At 40.0% G+C, this 18,024-nt stretch overlaps 1 protein-coding gene across 1 annotated transcript in view; it reads right to left on the bottom strand.

Moving 5' to 3' along the window:
- Window positions 1-18,024, bottom strand: part of PAPPA2 (pappalysin 2) — a 335,895-nt gene that overhangs the window by 144,550 nt on the left and 173,321 nt on the right. Inside the window, exons 7-11 of the mRNA XM_004372847.2 lie at window positions 15,488-15,977; window positions 11,865-11,993; window positions 6,882-6,973; window positions 2,599-2,792; window positions 654-800 (exon numbers count right to left, since the gene is read on the bottom strand). Coding sequence (XP_004372904.1) covers window positions 654-800; window positions 2,599-2,792; window positions 6,882-6,973; window positions 11,865-11,993; window positions 15,488-15,977 — 1,052 coding nt within the window. The remainder of the gene's footprint in view (window positions 1-653; window positions 801-2,598; window positions 2,793-6,881; window positions 6,974-11,864; window positions 11,994-15,487; window positions 15,978-18,024) is intronic.

The following is an 18,024-nucleotide window of genomic DNA, read 5'->3' as shown; positions in this document are numbered from 1 at the left end:
TCTGCACTAGAGAACAACTGAAAACAACCCAAATGTTCATCAGTTTCAGAATGGACAAATTACATTGTGGGATATTCATACACTGGAATGCTACATAGCAAGGAAAATAATCACACTACTGCTAAATGAAGCAACATGCATGAATTCCACATACATAATGTTGAGCAAAAAAGAATCACAGTGTCTGTACTATATATATTTTTTCATATAAAGTTAAAAACTAGGCAAAACTAATCTATGGTGAGATAAGTAAAAACAGTAGATACCTTGGTGGGGTAATGACTGGGAAAGAGCAAGAGAGAGCCTTTTGGAGTGACGCTAATACTCTATTTCTGGATCTGGGTGGTGGTTAGAAAGAGTGCTGACTATAAAAATTCACTGAGCTGTACATTTCCAATTTGTGCACTTTTGTGTGTGTGTATTAGACTCTGATAAAAGGATTTACTCATAAAGAAAGAAGCCCCAAAATTCAAAAGAATAAATTCAACATCTAAAAACTTTGAGATAACGAAGAAATTTCCTAACTGCCCATTCAAATGCATCTTTTCACACACACACACACACATACACATGCACACACACACACGTGCACGCACACACGCACGCAAACACACAATCTACAGCCTTCACAAAAAGCTATTTAGGCCACTTACTTTGAGCCAAACCTCATCTTCTCTCCCCAGGCTACCTTCTGGCTGCTCACTCCCTTCATGCTGAGGTCTATTTCCACTGGTGGCACAGGGAAACCAGCCAGTGAGGGGACGGTGCTCAGGTAAATCTGGATGGTATGATGTGCAAATCTGAAATAATTACAACCAAAACCTAAGTGTAGACGGTGAGAGATAAGTAATGAGAAAGAAATTCTCTAACACAAAACCAAAGGTTTTCTCCCTAATGATCACATTATTGGCAGAAAACTTTTCTCAGTGTAGAATTTCTAAATGTTCTGTTAACCTCAAGATATAACTTGCCAGGGTAGAAAGATACCCATGACAACCCTTAGCCCACTGTCAGCCCAGAACTTGTCCAAAGAATATCCTGGTGCATCTCAGCCAATTGCTCCTAGGATTAGCCATGGAAGTCTGTCTATGATGATGGCTAGGTCCTTACCATACAAGATCGGCTGGCCCCCGGAGTGATCTACTGAGACAGGGAACCACTGAGCATTCAGCTGGATAAAGGAGCCAGGGCAGTGAAACTCCAGGAAATTTCTTCCACTTCACTTAGGGAAGACAGACAGGCTAGACTAAAAGCCACTTCAGAGAGCTGTCACTAACTCAGAAGCTCCCAACTTTCCTGGCTTCCCGTCATTGGACACCAGGACTCCTGGAGTAAGTTTCCAGAATTAGGCTGAGACAGTGTGGCAGGCATAGCTAGTTGCCTATCCATATCCATTTTCTCTTTCTCATTAACAAACCCCAGTTTTGTTCAAGGTGGCAGTGTATCCAGTTATAAAATGCTGATCTCCTCAGACTCCCTTAGAGCAAAGGGTGATGAAGTAACCTGGATGTGGCCAATAAGATGTTGGACTTCCAGAAAAGCTGCTATTTTCTCAATAAAAAAGGAAAGACTCAGCTAGCATTCACCTGTTTCCCATTGACCTTCCCTTTCTTCCTGCTTGAAATGCTGACCTCATAACTAGAGGATTAGTGGCCACCTTATGAGCAGGAGAAAGAAAGCTGCAAGCCAAGGATGGAAGGACCAGAAGGTAGAAGACACCTGAGTCCTTGATGAGTTCCTTAAACGGAAGCACCAACTATGGCTGGTTCCTCAATCTCCTTGAGGATGTCACCTTAGATCTAAAAATTCAATTATTTCATCCTTGCCCAAAATACTTTTAGAACTAAATCTCACTTCTGTGAAAGGACTATACTGCCTGTTATCATAACAAATGGAAGAGTTTGTTTGGTAATTGAAGCATCTGGAATGGTACCCAAGGGCCAAGAACTCTTCATCTTTTGAATATTCAAATATAATTCATAAAAGTCATTGGTATAGCATCTTAGAGTATTCAGAATATCTCTTACCTACATAGGTAAATATGCAGGGAAAACTGTACACCTACGGATTTGTTTTTAGTACTAACTCAAGGATTTCTTCAATAATAATAATGTCTTTATATCTCTTTTACATATGAGAAAACTGGGGCCCAAAGAGGTTAAGTGACTTGCCAGACATCATTTAGTAATAATAATAGTGGATCCAGGAGTGTAACTCAGGCTTTCTGATTCTTTACTGTTTCTCTTTCTTCTTTTAAAATAAATTCTCTTAAATATGAAGCCCAAGTATAATTTCTGTGTACTTCTAAGTTAAATTGTGAGATGCTCAAGTATGCCTTGGAGTTAGCCATTGCATAGCCCAAACATTCCTAGATGAAAACTAGTACAGATAAGTGGGGTGGGGGGGGGTAAGGGTGGGGGTTAATTACTAGTCTAGAAGCTTTTTACTTAAGATTATCTTGCTCTGAGTTCATTAAAGACTACATTTGGTGGTAAAATTGGTAAAATCAGGAGAAAAATATAAACTCTCATTAAGCATCTGGGGAAGTGACTTCACAATTTTGTTCAGTCTTGACTCTATTCATCTGGCTTAACTTACCATGGAATGAGGTTCTCCAGTTACCAAGGAAACAGGACATTTCTTCTTGTCTTCATGAGAGGAGTAAGCTTGGGTAGCCCACTGATCCAAGTATCCTTTGGGAGTATACAGCCCACAGTCTAAGATGCTGGTTTCCTTCTCAAAAGGCTCACATATCCCATCTCCCTCATATATGTAGCACAGGCTTGGTTCCCCTGCCAAGAAACCGGCACTTGAAAAAGCGTTTTTATACATGTCATGAAAAAAAATTAGAATGGGAGTGTTCACAGCATTTCTTTCCCAGCCCCCAGTAGAGAATCCTGTAATTGCCTCTCAGTCTAATGCCCACCCCAAACACACAGACAACACACACATACACACCCCACGTACAAACCATATAAACGCCACAAGAGGAAGGATTCTTTTTTTTATTGGGCCAGAGGTAGAGTCCATCTATATATTATGAAAAGAAAAGAAAAGTAAAGGAAAAAAAAAAAAAAACATTGCTGTCAATTCCAACTCATGGCAATCTCTTGTGTTACCTAGTAGAACTGAGCTCCATAGGGTTTTCTTGGCTGTAATCTTTATGAAAGTAGATTGCCAGGCCTTTCTTCCTTGATACCACTGGGTGGGTTCAAACGGCCAACCTTTTGGTTAGGAGCCCAGCGTAAACAATTTATGTCACCCAGGGATCCTATATCTATATAAAAATGGTATGCAAGTGTGTGGGATTGGGGGGAGAAAAAACACATAGAAAAAGCAGTGCTGGACTAGGTTTAGAAAGAAATATTAAGGATAGTCGAGAGAGATATTAGGGGAAGCTGGGGATATAAGAGAAGTAGGAAAAAGAGGAAAGAGATTTTAATAAATGGTATGAAATGTTATACGTTTGGATTCTCTTTTTAAAGTATTAAAGTATTTGAGGATTTTTTTTTTCCAATTACCTATTGTTGCTGAATTGTACAAAAGTTCTGAAACTGGACAATATGGGCTCTAGATTTAAAAGGGTTAGATATGTATTATTTATTTTAATCCTGTGGTAACTAGGTGTACATTTTTTGTTTGCTGGTTTCAAAGACGGGAAATCTGAAACTCCATGACTTTAAGTGACTTGCCAAGGTCACTTGACTCATAAGCAATACAGCCTGGATTTGAACCAGGCACGCAGAATGCAGGTTCTGTGGACTTGCTATCACATCACAACTACATCAAGCTGAGACAGAGGGATTGTCTTGGACAGCAAACAAGTGAGATGCGAATACTTAGGAAAAACTGTTGTACGTGCTGGACAAGTTCCATACGTGGTCGTAGGATAATCCCTACTAAGTGAGTGGTACTAACTCTTTATAGATGTGTAGACTCACTTTCTTCAAGAAGAGAAAGCTGAAAAGCACTTATAAACCATTATTCAGTTCGACTGTGTTCTCTACTAAAATATGGGACATTAATATTAACAGCTTAATTCTAATTTTGCATTCCTGCAAAATAATACAGCATAAAAATAAGATCAAGGTTCAAAGCAAATAATACATAGTACACATTCAGTAACACCATCACTAAAATTTACTTTTTTTTTTTTTAATTCTTCACAGCAATACCACAGGGGTGTTCTAGCAATTTGTCAGCTGCTCATCAACTTATAGCTATTAATTATTTTCCTTAATATTCTCCTCAAGTCTAAGACCCTTCTATGGTAAATCTATCTTTACTTGCCAGGAATAAGCGACTGATCCTAGGACTTGGTTCTAAACCTGTTTTGGGTTTTCAACCCCTGCATTCCATCAAACCCATGGCTTACCCAAGCCACTCCCCTAAAGCTAATATGTGTGTATTTGGTGTATTTGACATGACTGTCCCGTGATGATTCCTATCTCTTTCCATATATATTTTGTATACACACACACATACTTTGTTGATGGTTACGGTCAAGTGAATTCCAATTCATGGCAACCCCATGTCTGCAGAGTAGAACTGCTCCATAGGATTTTTAAGGTTGTGACCTTTCAGTAGCAGATCGCCAGGCCTGTCTTCTAAGGTGTCCTTGAGTAGGTTCAAACTGCCAACCTTTTGGCTAATAGTCCAGTGCTTAACTGTTTGAGCCACCCAGGGACTCCACATAGTTTTCTATTCTATTTATAACCCAGTCACTGTTTATTCTTTTTTTTTTTTTTTAATCATGGCCTTAAAATGTTTGCCTCTGTTTTTTCAAATCCATCTAAAAATAAACACATTTCATAATGGTTCAGTCAAACCATATCTTTTGAGAAATAATGGAGTAGAACTATGTGCTTAGCATACTCCACACTTATTACTCCCTGAAACAAATGTCTAGCTGTTGAATATATCACCCTAAACTTCTGTAAAGTTACAATCGTTTAGATATACTCTTACAGGAGATGGAAACTAAGTAAAGATAGGCCAGACTTAATGGGATCAAATGTGATAGAAATAAAACAAGGTCAGCTCTTAATTTAAATGAAAAGGGAGATGCGCTGGAGAAAGCAGTGTTTGGACATATACATGTATACACACATATATAGAGAGATACAGATATTCAATATGAGCCAACTATGTGGCTACCAAAAGAAATGATGCAAACATAGGTGTCATTTACAAACACATATGTACAGAGACGGGAAGTAATTGGTTCAGTGTATTCTGCACAGCCCGACCACATCTGAAAGATTGAATTCCTTTCTGGGCATTGACCACATGAAGCATGCCCAGTTGGGGTAAATAGGGAAGGGTCTGGAAACCTAATCACATAAGGGGATGTTTGGATTGGAAAGGAGAGTAATGGAGAGGCATTTCAAATATCTGAATGGTAGTCAAATAAAACAGAAAAAGAAGAGTGTATTCCCTGTAGTTTCATCCAAGGAAAAAGCACTTGATAAAGCAGTAGAAACGGGGAGTGCCAGTGCTTGCTCTGCAGACACCTTGTTGTACGCCCTTGGATGAGTCTCTAAATTCTCTGGGCCTCAGTTTCCAAACCGGAAAAAGGGAGAATAATTTTATAACAGGTAAAGCCACATTTAAATAGAAGGGTCTGTTTCAAGGTGCATTCTTCACTGCTGGAAGTATGTAAGCAGAAGCTAGAGACCCACCTCTCAGGAATTAGTAGAAGAGATTTCTGCAAAGGAGGGAAACTGGACTCTATGTCATTTGTAGACTATACGTATGCATGCAGAGAAGAGGGTCTTGATCAGACTGGTGGCACACAGTGGGCAGTGAATAAGTACTTGTTGGATGGATGGATGGATGGAAGATCACTAAGATTCTATGATTCTTAGAATGTATGCTACAGAGAGCAGGGGTTTTTTGTGTTCTGTATGGTGCTTAACACCTTAATAAATTCTACTTTATCTTGAGATTTGGAGACGTTAAAATATTTTAAATGCACTGCTATTTAAAATAACTTTAATAAGTGGTTATGTTCCACAGAATCATTGCAACATATGCAAATGGGAAAGTAAAATAATCTTACCTAAGAAACCTATTGATTCTGGCTTAAACCAGAATTGGGAGAAGCCTTCTGGACCACCTCCCTGAGTGGCAAGGGTCTAGAGTCAAAGCCTCCTAGTTATAATTTATTGTTCAGTGATTCTCCAGGATTAAGAAATAGCTGACCCTCTGTCATCCTTCACTATCTAATCTATTAAACACAGCTGCCAAGAGACATCTTGTACTACCTATGGCTTAGAATACTTGATTGTGTGTAAAATCTGAATGATTATGCTGTTTAACTGACAGTTTGATGTTAGACATGAGGACCCAAGAGAAAACCTTGGTAACATTGAGCTAGGAGGCAGTAAAACCTAATGGCTTAGTATGCAGATTCTAGAGCTGTACTTCCTTGGTTCAAATCCTGGTTTCACCACTTTTAGCTGTATGATCAAAAACAAGTTATTTAAGCTCTCTGAGCTTCCGTTTTGTTTCTTCATAGTTACTGTAAGGATGAAAAAAGATAATATATGGAAAACAATTAATAGTGTCTGGTACATAACAAACATACCAAATGTTATTATTATCACAAAACTGTATGTTACAGGATATCAAGAACTCACAAAGGCACTGAGAGACCTCCAAGCTCAATTGTTAGACTGATTCCTCCATCATAATACCTAATTTTGAATAATTAGTGCTGTCCAAAGCTTGGATCTCTGATTGCATGAGATTATGTAAGAACAGTCTCTGTATTCTTGAAGTTACTTTAGGACACAAAAGGACTGTGGCTATTGAAAATGGGGCCCTGGTACTGTGAACAAAAATAATGACATACTCAAGGCAGGTTCTCCTAAACTCACCTACACAGTTGAAGCCTTCCTCCAGTTTACATGTCCTCGAGCAGCCATCTCCACTCAAAAGGCCTCCATCATCACACTCTTCCCCCAATCTCCTAGAAAGTAAAAGCACAGATACATCCATCCACCCATAAATAGATAAGTGAATAAATAAAAATGTCCTTGTTTATCTCCCATCATTTTACATTTTGAAAATTCTCAAACTTTCCCATTATATAGTAAAAAGTACAAGCTAAACGGAAGGAGATGCTAACGAATGCCTTTATAGAAAAAAAAAATCAAGCCTACAGACATTTAAAGCAAATGCAGTTTGAGCAATGATTATCGATTCGAGTGTCCTGTAGGTTGTGGGAATTCCTAGAAGTCAAGTAGCTCGTGGCTCAGACGCATCTAGGAAATCCACGTGGATCCTGATAGTGTTTCTGGTAGAAGGTCTTAAGTTTAGGAAAGGCCTGTTGTTGTTCTTGTTAGTTGTCCTTGTGTGATTCTGGCTTATGGAGATACCATGTGTGCAGAGTAGAGCTGCTCCAGAGAGTTTTCAAGGCTATGGCCTTTCAGAAGCAGATCACCAGGCCTGTCTTCCAAGTGCCTCTGGATGGATTCAAACCACCAACTTTCCAACTAGTAGTCAAGCACATAATCGTTTGTGCCACCCAGGGACTCCTTAGGAAAGTCCTACTGACGTATAATGAATGGAGTCATAGAAATAGTCAGCTGATTTGGCGAGGAGAAAACCTATATATGTGTGGTTTTTCCTTCTATTCATTTTTGTCTGGTATTTATGTTTTCATTGCTTTATTCTATCTAGACGGAGTTTTTGTAAACATTATAATTTTGTAGAATAGAAATCTCCTGCTTACATACCAGGAGACTTGAGTAGCCGCGTTGCTGCTATCCCTCAATCCAGAGCATCCCTAGGGGTCAGGTCCCTGTGTTTACTCCCTACTACCACCTGGTGGCAGCTAACATATATTGCAGGGGAGAAACAAATACTAGGAGAAGAAAATGTTTTTGTTTGGTATCTCAAATGTTATTACAGCTGATGACTGAATTTGGATCCAGCTGGAGGAGTTGGTTTAGAGTAAGGCGGACATGAAGCATATTAGGTTAACAAAATATATATAAACTTGGGTTGAAGCCCCTTTGAAAGAACCAAGTTTTGGCCATTGTAAAATGGATACCAAACCTGTTGCCGTTGAGTCAATCCCGACTCATAGTGACCCTACAGGACAGAGCATAACTGCCCCACAGGGTTTCCAAGGAGCAGCTGGTGGATTCGAACTGCCGACTTTTTTGTTAGCAGCCACAGCTCTTAAGCACTGTGCCACCAGGGCTCAAAAATGGATCTAGGACTGTCATTTTTTCTCCTTGACTTTTCATCATGCCCAAAATTGACACATATTTTAACCCAGTAGATTAAAGGGCTTGCAATACTAAAGTGTTTTCAGGCCGATACCATCACTAGTAGCTCTAACCATCATTTAAAGGGATAGAGTATAGAGTAAATAATTAGATATGAAAATGTTTTAAAATGAATTAAAAGTATGCTAAAATGCAATTACATAATAATCATATTTTTGACCAACAATCTGGAAATGAAAAAAAGGACAAAAGAAATATGAAAAACAACATAACCGAAGAAATTAAGGAAACTTTAAATTCTCTTTCTATACAAAGGCAATTCAGTTCAATGGAAAGAGAATGTACCGGGGACCTTGTCAGATAAGAGATATTTAAGAAGTGTCTAAACTCTCTAGGCCTCAGTTTGCTCATCTATGGAAAGAGAGAGTTAATCTAGATCAGTATTTCTCTAAATAGGGTCCAGAATGTAATTTTAGAGGTTGGAGACTTTGTATTTTCATTTTGAAGGTAATCTAAATAATTAATACAAACATACTGTGTATCATCTCAAGTAGTACTACCCAACAGAAATATAATAAGAACCACATAAATAATTTCTGATTTTCTAATAGTTACATAAGAAAGTCAAAAGAGAAAGTATTAGCCCAAGAGACAGAAAGGGTCACATAAACCAGAGACCAATGACCACCCTGACAGGGAACACAACAGAGAGTCTTTGATGGAGCAGGAGAAAGCTGGGGGCAGAACTCAAATTCTAGTAAGAAGACCAGACTTAATGGTCTGACTGAGACTGGAGGAATCCCGGAAAGCATTGTCCCTGGACTCTCTATCAGCCCAGACCTAAAACAATTTCCGAGGCCAACTCTTCAGACAAGTATTGGACTGGACTGTGTGACATAAAATGATACTCGTGAAGAGTGTGCCTCTTAGCTCAAGTAGATACAAGAGACTAAATGGGCAGCTTCTGTCCGGAGGTGAGATGAGAAGGCAGAGACGGTTAGGAGCTGGTTGAATGGACATGGGAAATAAGGGGTGGAAAGGAGGAGTGTGCTGTCACAGTATAGGGAGAGTAATTAGGATCACGTAACAATGTATGTATAAATTTTTGTATGAGAGACTAACTTGAAATGTAAACCTCATTTAAACTACAACAATAAAAAAAAAAAAGTTAAAGGAAAAAAAAAAACCAAACCCATTGTCATCAAGTCGATTCTGACTCATAGTGACCCTACAGAACAGAGTAGAACTATCCCATAGGGTTTTCAAGGAGCAGCTGGTGGATTTGAACTGCTGACCTCTTGGTTAGCACGGTAGCCCTTAACCAATCAGTATAAAAATATTGATGAGATATTTTACATTGCTTTTTCATACTAAGGCTTCAAAATCTGGTGTGTATTTTTCACTTACAGGACATCTCAGTTTGAATACTTGAAAAAGTAAATTCACATACCTAAGTTGTTCCAAATATACTTTAATGTTCTCCAATAACTGAATCAAGCTTCAGGTGTTAAATTAAATTTAAATCTGATTTCCCGTGTCCATTCATCTGCTCACAATTTCAGGACATCAGTTATGTTTGTTTTCATTGTCTTATTGGTAAGTGGTATCCAAAGTGACAACTTTTATTTTTTAATAAAAATGTTTAAAAACTAGAGTCTGAGAATGGCTTTTAGGGGATCTGTGATCATTTTAGCCCCTTTAGAATTGGTCTACACATTTCTCAGCTTTAAGTAGTGTATTAAATTATTCATATGACTCCTTCTTCTATGTGTAATGGGATGTCCCAGCTGAGTCAAAGCTGGAATTCAGAGGCTGGTTGCTTCCAGAACTGGTATCCTAGTAACCCTTTCTGGTATCTAACTGATACTCTTGAGAGCTTTGGATGTGGGGAAACAAAATTTTGAAACCGAGATGAGAGAGACAAGGAAACGCAGGACAGAACTATCTTTCAATTGCAGAACTAAGCATCACCCTCTACAGAGAGGAAATCTAGTCAGAAGTTTAAACATCATTTTGATAAGGAGCCTTGTGAGACCAGCAGGCAATCAGTGCTGCCGCAGGCAAAGCTGCACCAAGGCGCGGGAGGGAATGTTCAACACCAAGTTTGGAAGAGGGTCCTTCACGCCCTGCTGCCATAACCCACCAGGCAAATTTGGCATCCTGGGGCCTCGGGGTGGCCACCGTCAGAGAACCATCAGGAAACCCTACAACGAAGGGCACAGTGTTTTGCTCAGGGGGTCCTCTGCCAGTACAGCAGTGATAACCAAGCTCCCCCAAATACCTACCTGATGGGCAGCAGACCCCAAGGACGGCAGCCAGAATAGAGAAAATAATGGCAATAATCAGACTTGTGAAGCAGGAGGGAGCAGCAAGCTAGCAAGGTTTTGGGTATTAAAGTGATCTCAATCGTCTTTATATATTAATGAGGTCTGGGAACATTTGGTGTTCATACTTCCATGAAAAGGAATAAATAAGCTTACACTACAGGTTAAGGATTTTAGAAGAATGAGAAAAAATAATGCTTAATGATTGTTAGGGCTCCCTGGGTGGTGCAAACGGTTAAGCACGAGACTACTAACAAAAAGGTTGGTGTCTCAAACCCACCCAGAGGCACCTCAGAAGACAGGCATGGCAATCTGCTTCTGAAAGGTCACAGCCTTGAAAACCCTATGCGAGCGGAGCTACTCTGCACACTTGTAGCATGAACTGGAAGTGACTTTACGGCAACTAACAAAACAACAATTGCTAAACAATGGGATGGTATCCCAAGAAAAGCTATAGAATTGTTTCCTGTTAGGGCTTTAAACTAAAACATTTTCACTTGGTCTGGGAAATTTTAAAAGGCTCTCATATTAGGATACAGAATCCAGGACACATCACAGTGCCTGTCCTGCCAGCCTATTCACAGCAGCTTTATAGAAGCAATGTGTTAGGTTACAATGAACATCAAGGATAGGTTGATGTAGGGTGATCAACTGTCCCAGTTTTCTTGGGATGTGAGAGTTTCCGTGCTAAAATTGGGAAAATCCCAGGTAAACCAGGGTGAGTTGGTCCCCTAGGTTGCTATCACAAAAGGAAGATAGGAAAAGGAACATGGCATGTTAAGAAACAGACAGGTGTGATTCCATCTTCACCTTGGTGATGCTTATAGAATAGCTAGAAATTAAATTTTGCTCAATTTGTCCATGGGTCAGATGAGCAACTGAAGCTCAGAAAGCTATGCTGACCTTCTTCAGGCATACGAAGCATAGGATAGTCCATTGATTCAAAAGATATCCTTCCATCCTCTTGTAGTATAATTTGACAAGTAACCTTCCCCTGGTCACCACCCAGCAGTTATTCACTGAAGCATTAGGAGGGCCCCCAGAGGGTCAACCCCACTATCTCAATACTCTGGGTGAGCTCTATGGAGAAGTGGGTACCTTCTTAACTATGCAAAGATGTGATAATTTTCCAAGATCACTACCAGATCCCAAATTTTGTAATTTTATGATTAACACGGGAATCACACAGTACCCTGCCCCCTACATTTCCCAACAAGCCAAACTCGAGCTTGAGGTTGGACCTTCTAGCCAGAGCAGGACAATGTCCTAGTTTGCACATTCTCATGCACAAACTACTCACTCTGCCACCTGCCCATCTCCACAGTAAGGAGCTCCATGGATATGGATCAAAGGAGGTGAAGCTTCTCCCAGTTCTGCTCCAGCTTCAGCCTGAACCTGGTACTGATACGTCTGTCCAGGTGTGACCTCCCTGTGGAAACCAATGAGCTTATGACTATCACATTCATAAAGTAGAATATGGTTTGCAGGAGTTTAAGGGAAATATTATGGGTAGCATAAACATGAAATATTTATTACATTGTCTGAAACAAAAGATAAAGATACGTAGTCTTACAAAGCAACAGAATGTTTGAAATCATCTTAATTTCTGTATTCCCAGTACATGTCACATAGTAGAAGTCTAATAAATGCTTGCTGAATTAACACTGAATTAAGAATTCTAGACAGTATATTAGGATGGTATCCCAAGTGTATCTTTATCATGTTAAATATATATATATGTATGTTATATACACACACATATACATACATATATATAAACTAGTCTTCTGTATCTTAGAAGTAATCAAATAAACTTGAGATGAAAGTTTCAGGGTTTGGGCTCAGTGATGCTCTTCTTGGGTCAGTGGATCACAGTTGGTTTTTTTGTTTCTCAAGAGAATTATTGGCTTTCAGAGACCGAATCCTTAGTAATAGTAACTCTCTCATAGAAGGGGGTAACGACACCTTCCATTACCATTTTTGGGATGCTGGATATTCCACAATTAGAACTGTAATAAAGCCATTAAATTACACACTTTAAACGGGTGAATTATATGGTATGTGAATTCTGAATTATATCTTTATGAACTATATACATATTTTTTAAAAGAAATGCATTTAATTCCTTTCCACTCCAAATCTGTCAAAATGTATACATACCAGGAATGGAGTCTTGTATCACTTGATACCAGAGATGGAAGTGGTTTATCAGAGTCTCTCTAGAACCCAGGTGGAGAGTATGAGAGAAAATTTAGAAGGGAGAAAGGGATCAAGAAGGGGGGCTGCTGGTTTCAAAGACCAATTCTGCCCTCATCTTAATTTTGTCCAATGTCTGCCCTGATTGAAAAACCACCACCAAAGTCAAGCTAGGGTGGGACTTACTTAGGAACTTAGGAGGATGAGGATCTCCGAGGGTTGTTGGGGCTGCCATGAATGGCTGCCATAAGTCTCCTGCCAAGCCTCTCTCTTCTTAACAGGCCCTTCAACTCAGCCACAAAGCCTCCACTCCCTCACTCGATGCTTGCAACTTGCAAGCAGGAAATGTCTTGACATTTCAAAAACACCTTTAGCAACCTCTACACTGGCTTTTAGGTACTTTAATAGAAAAGACATCTAAATATTAAAGACTTCTTAATTTCCAAATTTTCTTTCCTTCTCAGAAAACCAATCCTCTCATGAAAATGCCAGCAATTTCTAAAAACAAGACCAATTTTATATCCTACTCAACACTGGTGCCTTCCCTTTACAGGGCGGTTTTTGCCAGACTCTTGTCTAGCCATGCATAAGTCTTACACTACTTTGTGGTGGGGAAAATGCTCAGATGGAAATGTCAGCATGTGCTTACTCTTCTCAGGGAAAAAACTCAGCAGCAGGTAGCCGAAGACTTCCATGATCTCATATTGTTGATCTGAGTTTGTAAAAGGCAGTGCATAACTAAGGAAAGAGGACCACAATGAGTCAGCCAGGAAACTGGATTTCAAACCTGAGTCCTCCGCTGACTAGCTGTTCAAGCAACTTAAACTTAATTCTTAGTTTTCTCACCTATAAAATGGGATATTATTGACTGCAAAGGTTTTTTTTTTTTTTTTTTTTTTTTTTTGGCTATCCGATTAGATATCCAAAACACCAGTTGCCATCAAGTCGATTCTGACTCATGGTGACCCCACATGTGTCAGAGTAGAACTGCCCTCCATAGGGTTTTCAATAGCTGTGGTTTTTTGGAAGTAGGTCACCAGGGCTTTCTTCCAAGATGCCGCTGGGTAGATTCAAACCACCAGTCTTAACCGTTTGTACCATCCAGTTACTCTTATCAGAAAAGCTCAAAAATGACTTTATTTTTTTCCTTTTTAAATTCATCCCTTGATCTGTTCTCCCATCTGAATTAGTTTTTGACCATTCCACTGTCTTTTAGTTCTAATTGAGAGAGCATATATGGGAAGAAAAATGTAGTGACACTCAAGGTGGACATTTTTGTCTCCTTTTTTATAGCTGATGTAAACTACAAAGTAGCCACAAATTCTCCCCATCCCAAATGCACACTCTCCTGCGATGTGACTTTGCCGCTCTTCCCATGAAAAGGTAAAGTATATTTTGCTACCCCTTGAGTCAGGAGAGAGGAGCTTTGGTGGTGCAATGGTTAAGGGCTAGGCTGCTAACTGAAAGGTTAGAGTTTTGAATCCACCAGCTGCTCCATGGGAGAAAGATGTGGCAGTCTGCTTCCATAAGATTATAGTCTTGAAAACCCTATGGGGCAGTTCTACTCTGTCCTATAGGGTTGCTGTGAGTCAGAATCGACTTGATGGCAACAGGTTTGGTTTTTGGTTGAATTGGGAATTGGCTATATGACTTGCTAGGGGAAAACTATCGCAAGTAACGTAAACAAAAACTTAAAAGTGCAAGCATTTTTGGGCTTGTCCTCCCCTGCTGCCGGAAACTCTTCTGCCACCATGAGAAAAAGCCTAGGTAAGAGACCATATAGAAAGAGGGCCCATCTTCCAGCCCTGCCAGCCATCTCAGCTGAGGTCTCTGGCTTGTGCATGAGGCCATCCTGGGCTGTCTCAGCCCTGGCCAAGCCAGTTCAGACAAGAATACCCAGCCAAACATAGAATCATGAGAAATAATATGTTTGTTGTTTTAAGCCACTATGTTTATGATGGTTTCTAACGCAGTAAAAACTGATATAGTATATCTGATAAAACCTTTGTTTGATCCCTAATTCTGACCTCAGGGCAGACTCTGAAGAAAATTAGGAGGTGGGAAGAGCTTACCTTTGGAGCCACCAGCCTCCTGCTCTAGACATTGAAATCTCTGAAGGCAAAAACCTTATCTAAGTCTGTGTTCCCGGCACTGAGCACGCAGTGCCAGGAACACAGTAGAACTAAGTGCTTGTAGAAGGATCAGAAGTAGAAGGAAAGGGAGCGCTGGAAGAAAAGGAAAGCAGAGAGAGGGAAGGAGGAACAAGTAAAAGGAAAAAGAATGAAATGCACATGTCAAATGGGTCTTGAACTAAGTACCGTGTCAGCAGGGTCCTTGGCCTCTTTGCTTAGCTAAGGAAGAGCTGACTGTAGCCTTTGAATATTATAGAAATGGTGGCAGATTACCAGAAAGTGTAGCAAGGAATCAGGAATTAAATTGTGTCACCAACTGGAGCACCTGATTCGGATTGAGTGACTTGTGGCAGTCACATTCAGTCTGACTGAAGCAACTCAAAGACTAATGATGGCATCAGCAGTCAGAACACCCGGGAAATGTTTTTCTTCATCTTAAATATGCCACTTTAGAATAAAATCCCTTCTGCAATTCAGAACACTTCTCCAACTGAGAACAGGTCAGAACGTGAAAAAGTGGGGGGAGAGGACATAAAACCCACCCCAAAAGCCCCAGAAAATCCCGTGATTTAGAAGGCCCTACTGCCCAACTCACACGTCTGTGAACTTCCTGCGAGGGTGTGTCACCACCTTGGGCAAGCCAGTGGCAAATGGGGGCTCGCGGAGAACCTGGTACCTCACAGGCCTGCAGCCAGAGCACAAAGGACTGTGGGGCTGAGAAGTCAGGAGGGCTGCATCAATCTCCATCCGCTCATCAAAGGTGTAGACTTTCACCCCCAAAACCTTCCCATCAACATGAAGTTTGATAGTGAGTGGGGTGTCACAGAAAGTATTTAAGGGGCCCAGGTGCACAGACTCCTGGTGTTCCAGCAAGATCTCCGTGTCAAAGAGTGCCTGGGAGGAGTCCATGGAGAGGTAGGTGACCCATAGGGTGAGGGTGTCGGCATGGACCGGATGCTGGAAGAGCAGCTCCAGGCTACAGCCTTCCGGAGGGCAGGGGACCGTCATGTTCATATGGTACAGGTGGAGCTCGGGACTCCAGGCTTGCAAGCTCGGCTCGCAGGGCTGATCTACATCTGGAGGCCCTGGGAGAGATGAGCAGAAAACCACATCAGGTACCAGCATTGAAAATCTGAAAATGAGCAGCCCATATCAGTGGCCAGAAAGAATGAAAAAGGAGGTACTTCTGAACTTAGAATTCGTATAAAAGCTGGTTAGCTTAGTGGGTTAGATTTTAAGTTTAACTGAGGACAAAGTTGTAACAAGTCGATTGTATTGTGTTCTTGTTACCACATCACCTCTACATGGTGGAAGCCTAGCAAAGAATTGGCAATGGAGTAACCCAGGTCCCAAGTATAAACACAAGGCTGATGCAGAGTGGTTAAGTCATATTCTTAAAGAATCCTTGAGCAAAGGAGAATTATCTGTACTTAGTTTACTAATAATTTATGCAAAAATTAATGCTTCTGAAAAACCGTTTTATTAATTAATAAGGAAAATTTTAATTTCGGTCTGTCAATGCACTCTTTGTTTAAGCAAAGGCTCTTCACAAAACTTCTTTGATTCCCTAAGATGCCACGTTGGCAGTCCCTCCAACTGACTGTTAGCCAAACTTTAAAACCATACATTGAATTTCCATTTCAGCTGAGGTGTGTGTGAGTAGGTAAGTAACTGAAGGCAGGAAATATAAGCATACATTATTGAGTGGGAACAAATGGAGATTCAGTAGCTAAGTAAAAACGTAATAGTGAAGGATCAAATATAACAAATATATTATGGTCTGCTCTGTGGAAGTAATCCATACAAGGTGGTTTTCTTTCATATCACATGAAGAGAAAGTGCTTAATTAGGAATCAGCAGAGTTGATTGGCACTGTGCCATTAGCTGTGATTCTGCAGCAGGTCTTTCTAAGGCTCATTTTCCACGTTTATAAAATAAGTAATACTATTTAACCACCTGTCTTACTAGATTAGTATAGAAGATCTACATAGCATTACATAGAAGTTAAGCTTCTACATTTGCAAGACAATTATTTAGCCCTTCAGAATTTGGAAAATAGTGTCCCAAAGTCCAAAGGGAGTAAGTTCAGACGTGTGTGTATGTGTCTATTACATCTTATGGTCCTTATTGCTTTTTGCCTACATTGTAAGCTCATCCATTCATTCATTCAACAAAAGTTCATTGTGTCCGTATTATGAGCCTGGCCCTGATCTAGGTATTGGAAATTGAGTAGTGAACCAGAGAGCTAAAGGCTTTGCCCTCATGTATCTTACAATAAGGTGATGGATGTAACAATAAATAGATAAAGGGATATAGATGATAATTTCAAGTAGTAATGGGACCTTTGAAGAAAAAATAAAGGAGGGCTACAGAAAACTGGGGTGGAGTTAGGGGCTTTTTTTAGATTATGGAGTCAGGGAAGGTCTCTCCAAGCAGATGATATTTAAGCATGGGCTATGTCTGATTCAATTTTGTATTCCCCATAGCATTTAGAAAGGGATTGGTAACCAATAAGAATTCATTACAAAAAAAAAAAAACCATTGCATCCAGTCAATTCTGACTCATAGCCACCCTATAGGACAGAGTAGAACTGCCCCATAAGCTTTCCAAGAAGCAGTTGGATTCAAGCTGCCGACCTTTTGGTTAGCAGTCAAGTTCTTAACCACTGGGCCACCAGGGCTCCAAGTATTCATTAAGTTAAATGTATCGTCATTATATATTGTCATTATATCTGAAAACCCATGTGATTGTGACTACTCTGCTTGATCGTCAATCATTTTTATTGTGTATATTTTAAATATGGTTTGGTCCTTCACCCTTTCAAAGCAAAGGGAAGACCACTATTTCTAGCAGCATTTTCTAATGCTTGTACCAAAATACTAGCAGAGTAAAGGCACTTTTTGGAAGCCAACCCAACAGCAGCACTGCTTGTCAGAAAAGTTTTTTTTAATCATGATTTCATGATATAACATGAAAAGAGGACCTAAAAGTTGGCTTTTTTTTTATCGTTGTAATTAAATGAGGTTTACATTTCAAGTTAGTCTCCCATACAGAATTTTTTTTTTTAGCATACATTGTTATGAGACCCCAACCGCTCACCCCCATTCTGCGACAGCACACTCCTCCCCTCT

Source organism: Trichechus manatus, unplaced genomic scaffold (genome assembly GCF_000243295.1).
Source record: "Trichechus manatus latirostris isolate Lorelei unplaced genomic scaffold, TriManLat1.0 scaffold00021, whole genome shotgun sequence".
Taxonomy (NCBI): domain Eukaryota; kingdom Metazoa; phylum Chordata; class Mammalia; order Sirenia; family Trichechidae; genus Trichechus; species Trichechus manatus.
The sequence above is the reverse complement of the archived record's forward strand: the minus strand, read 5'-3'. Positions and strand labels throughout refer to the sequence as shown.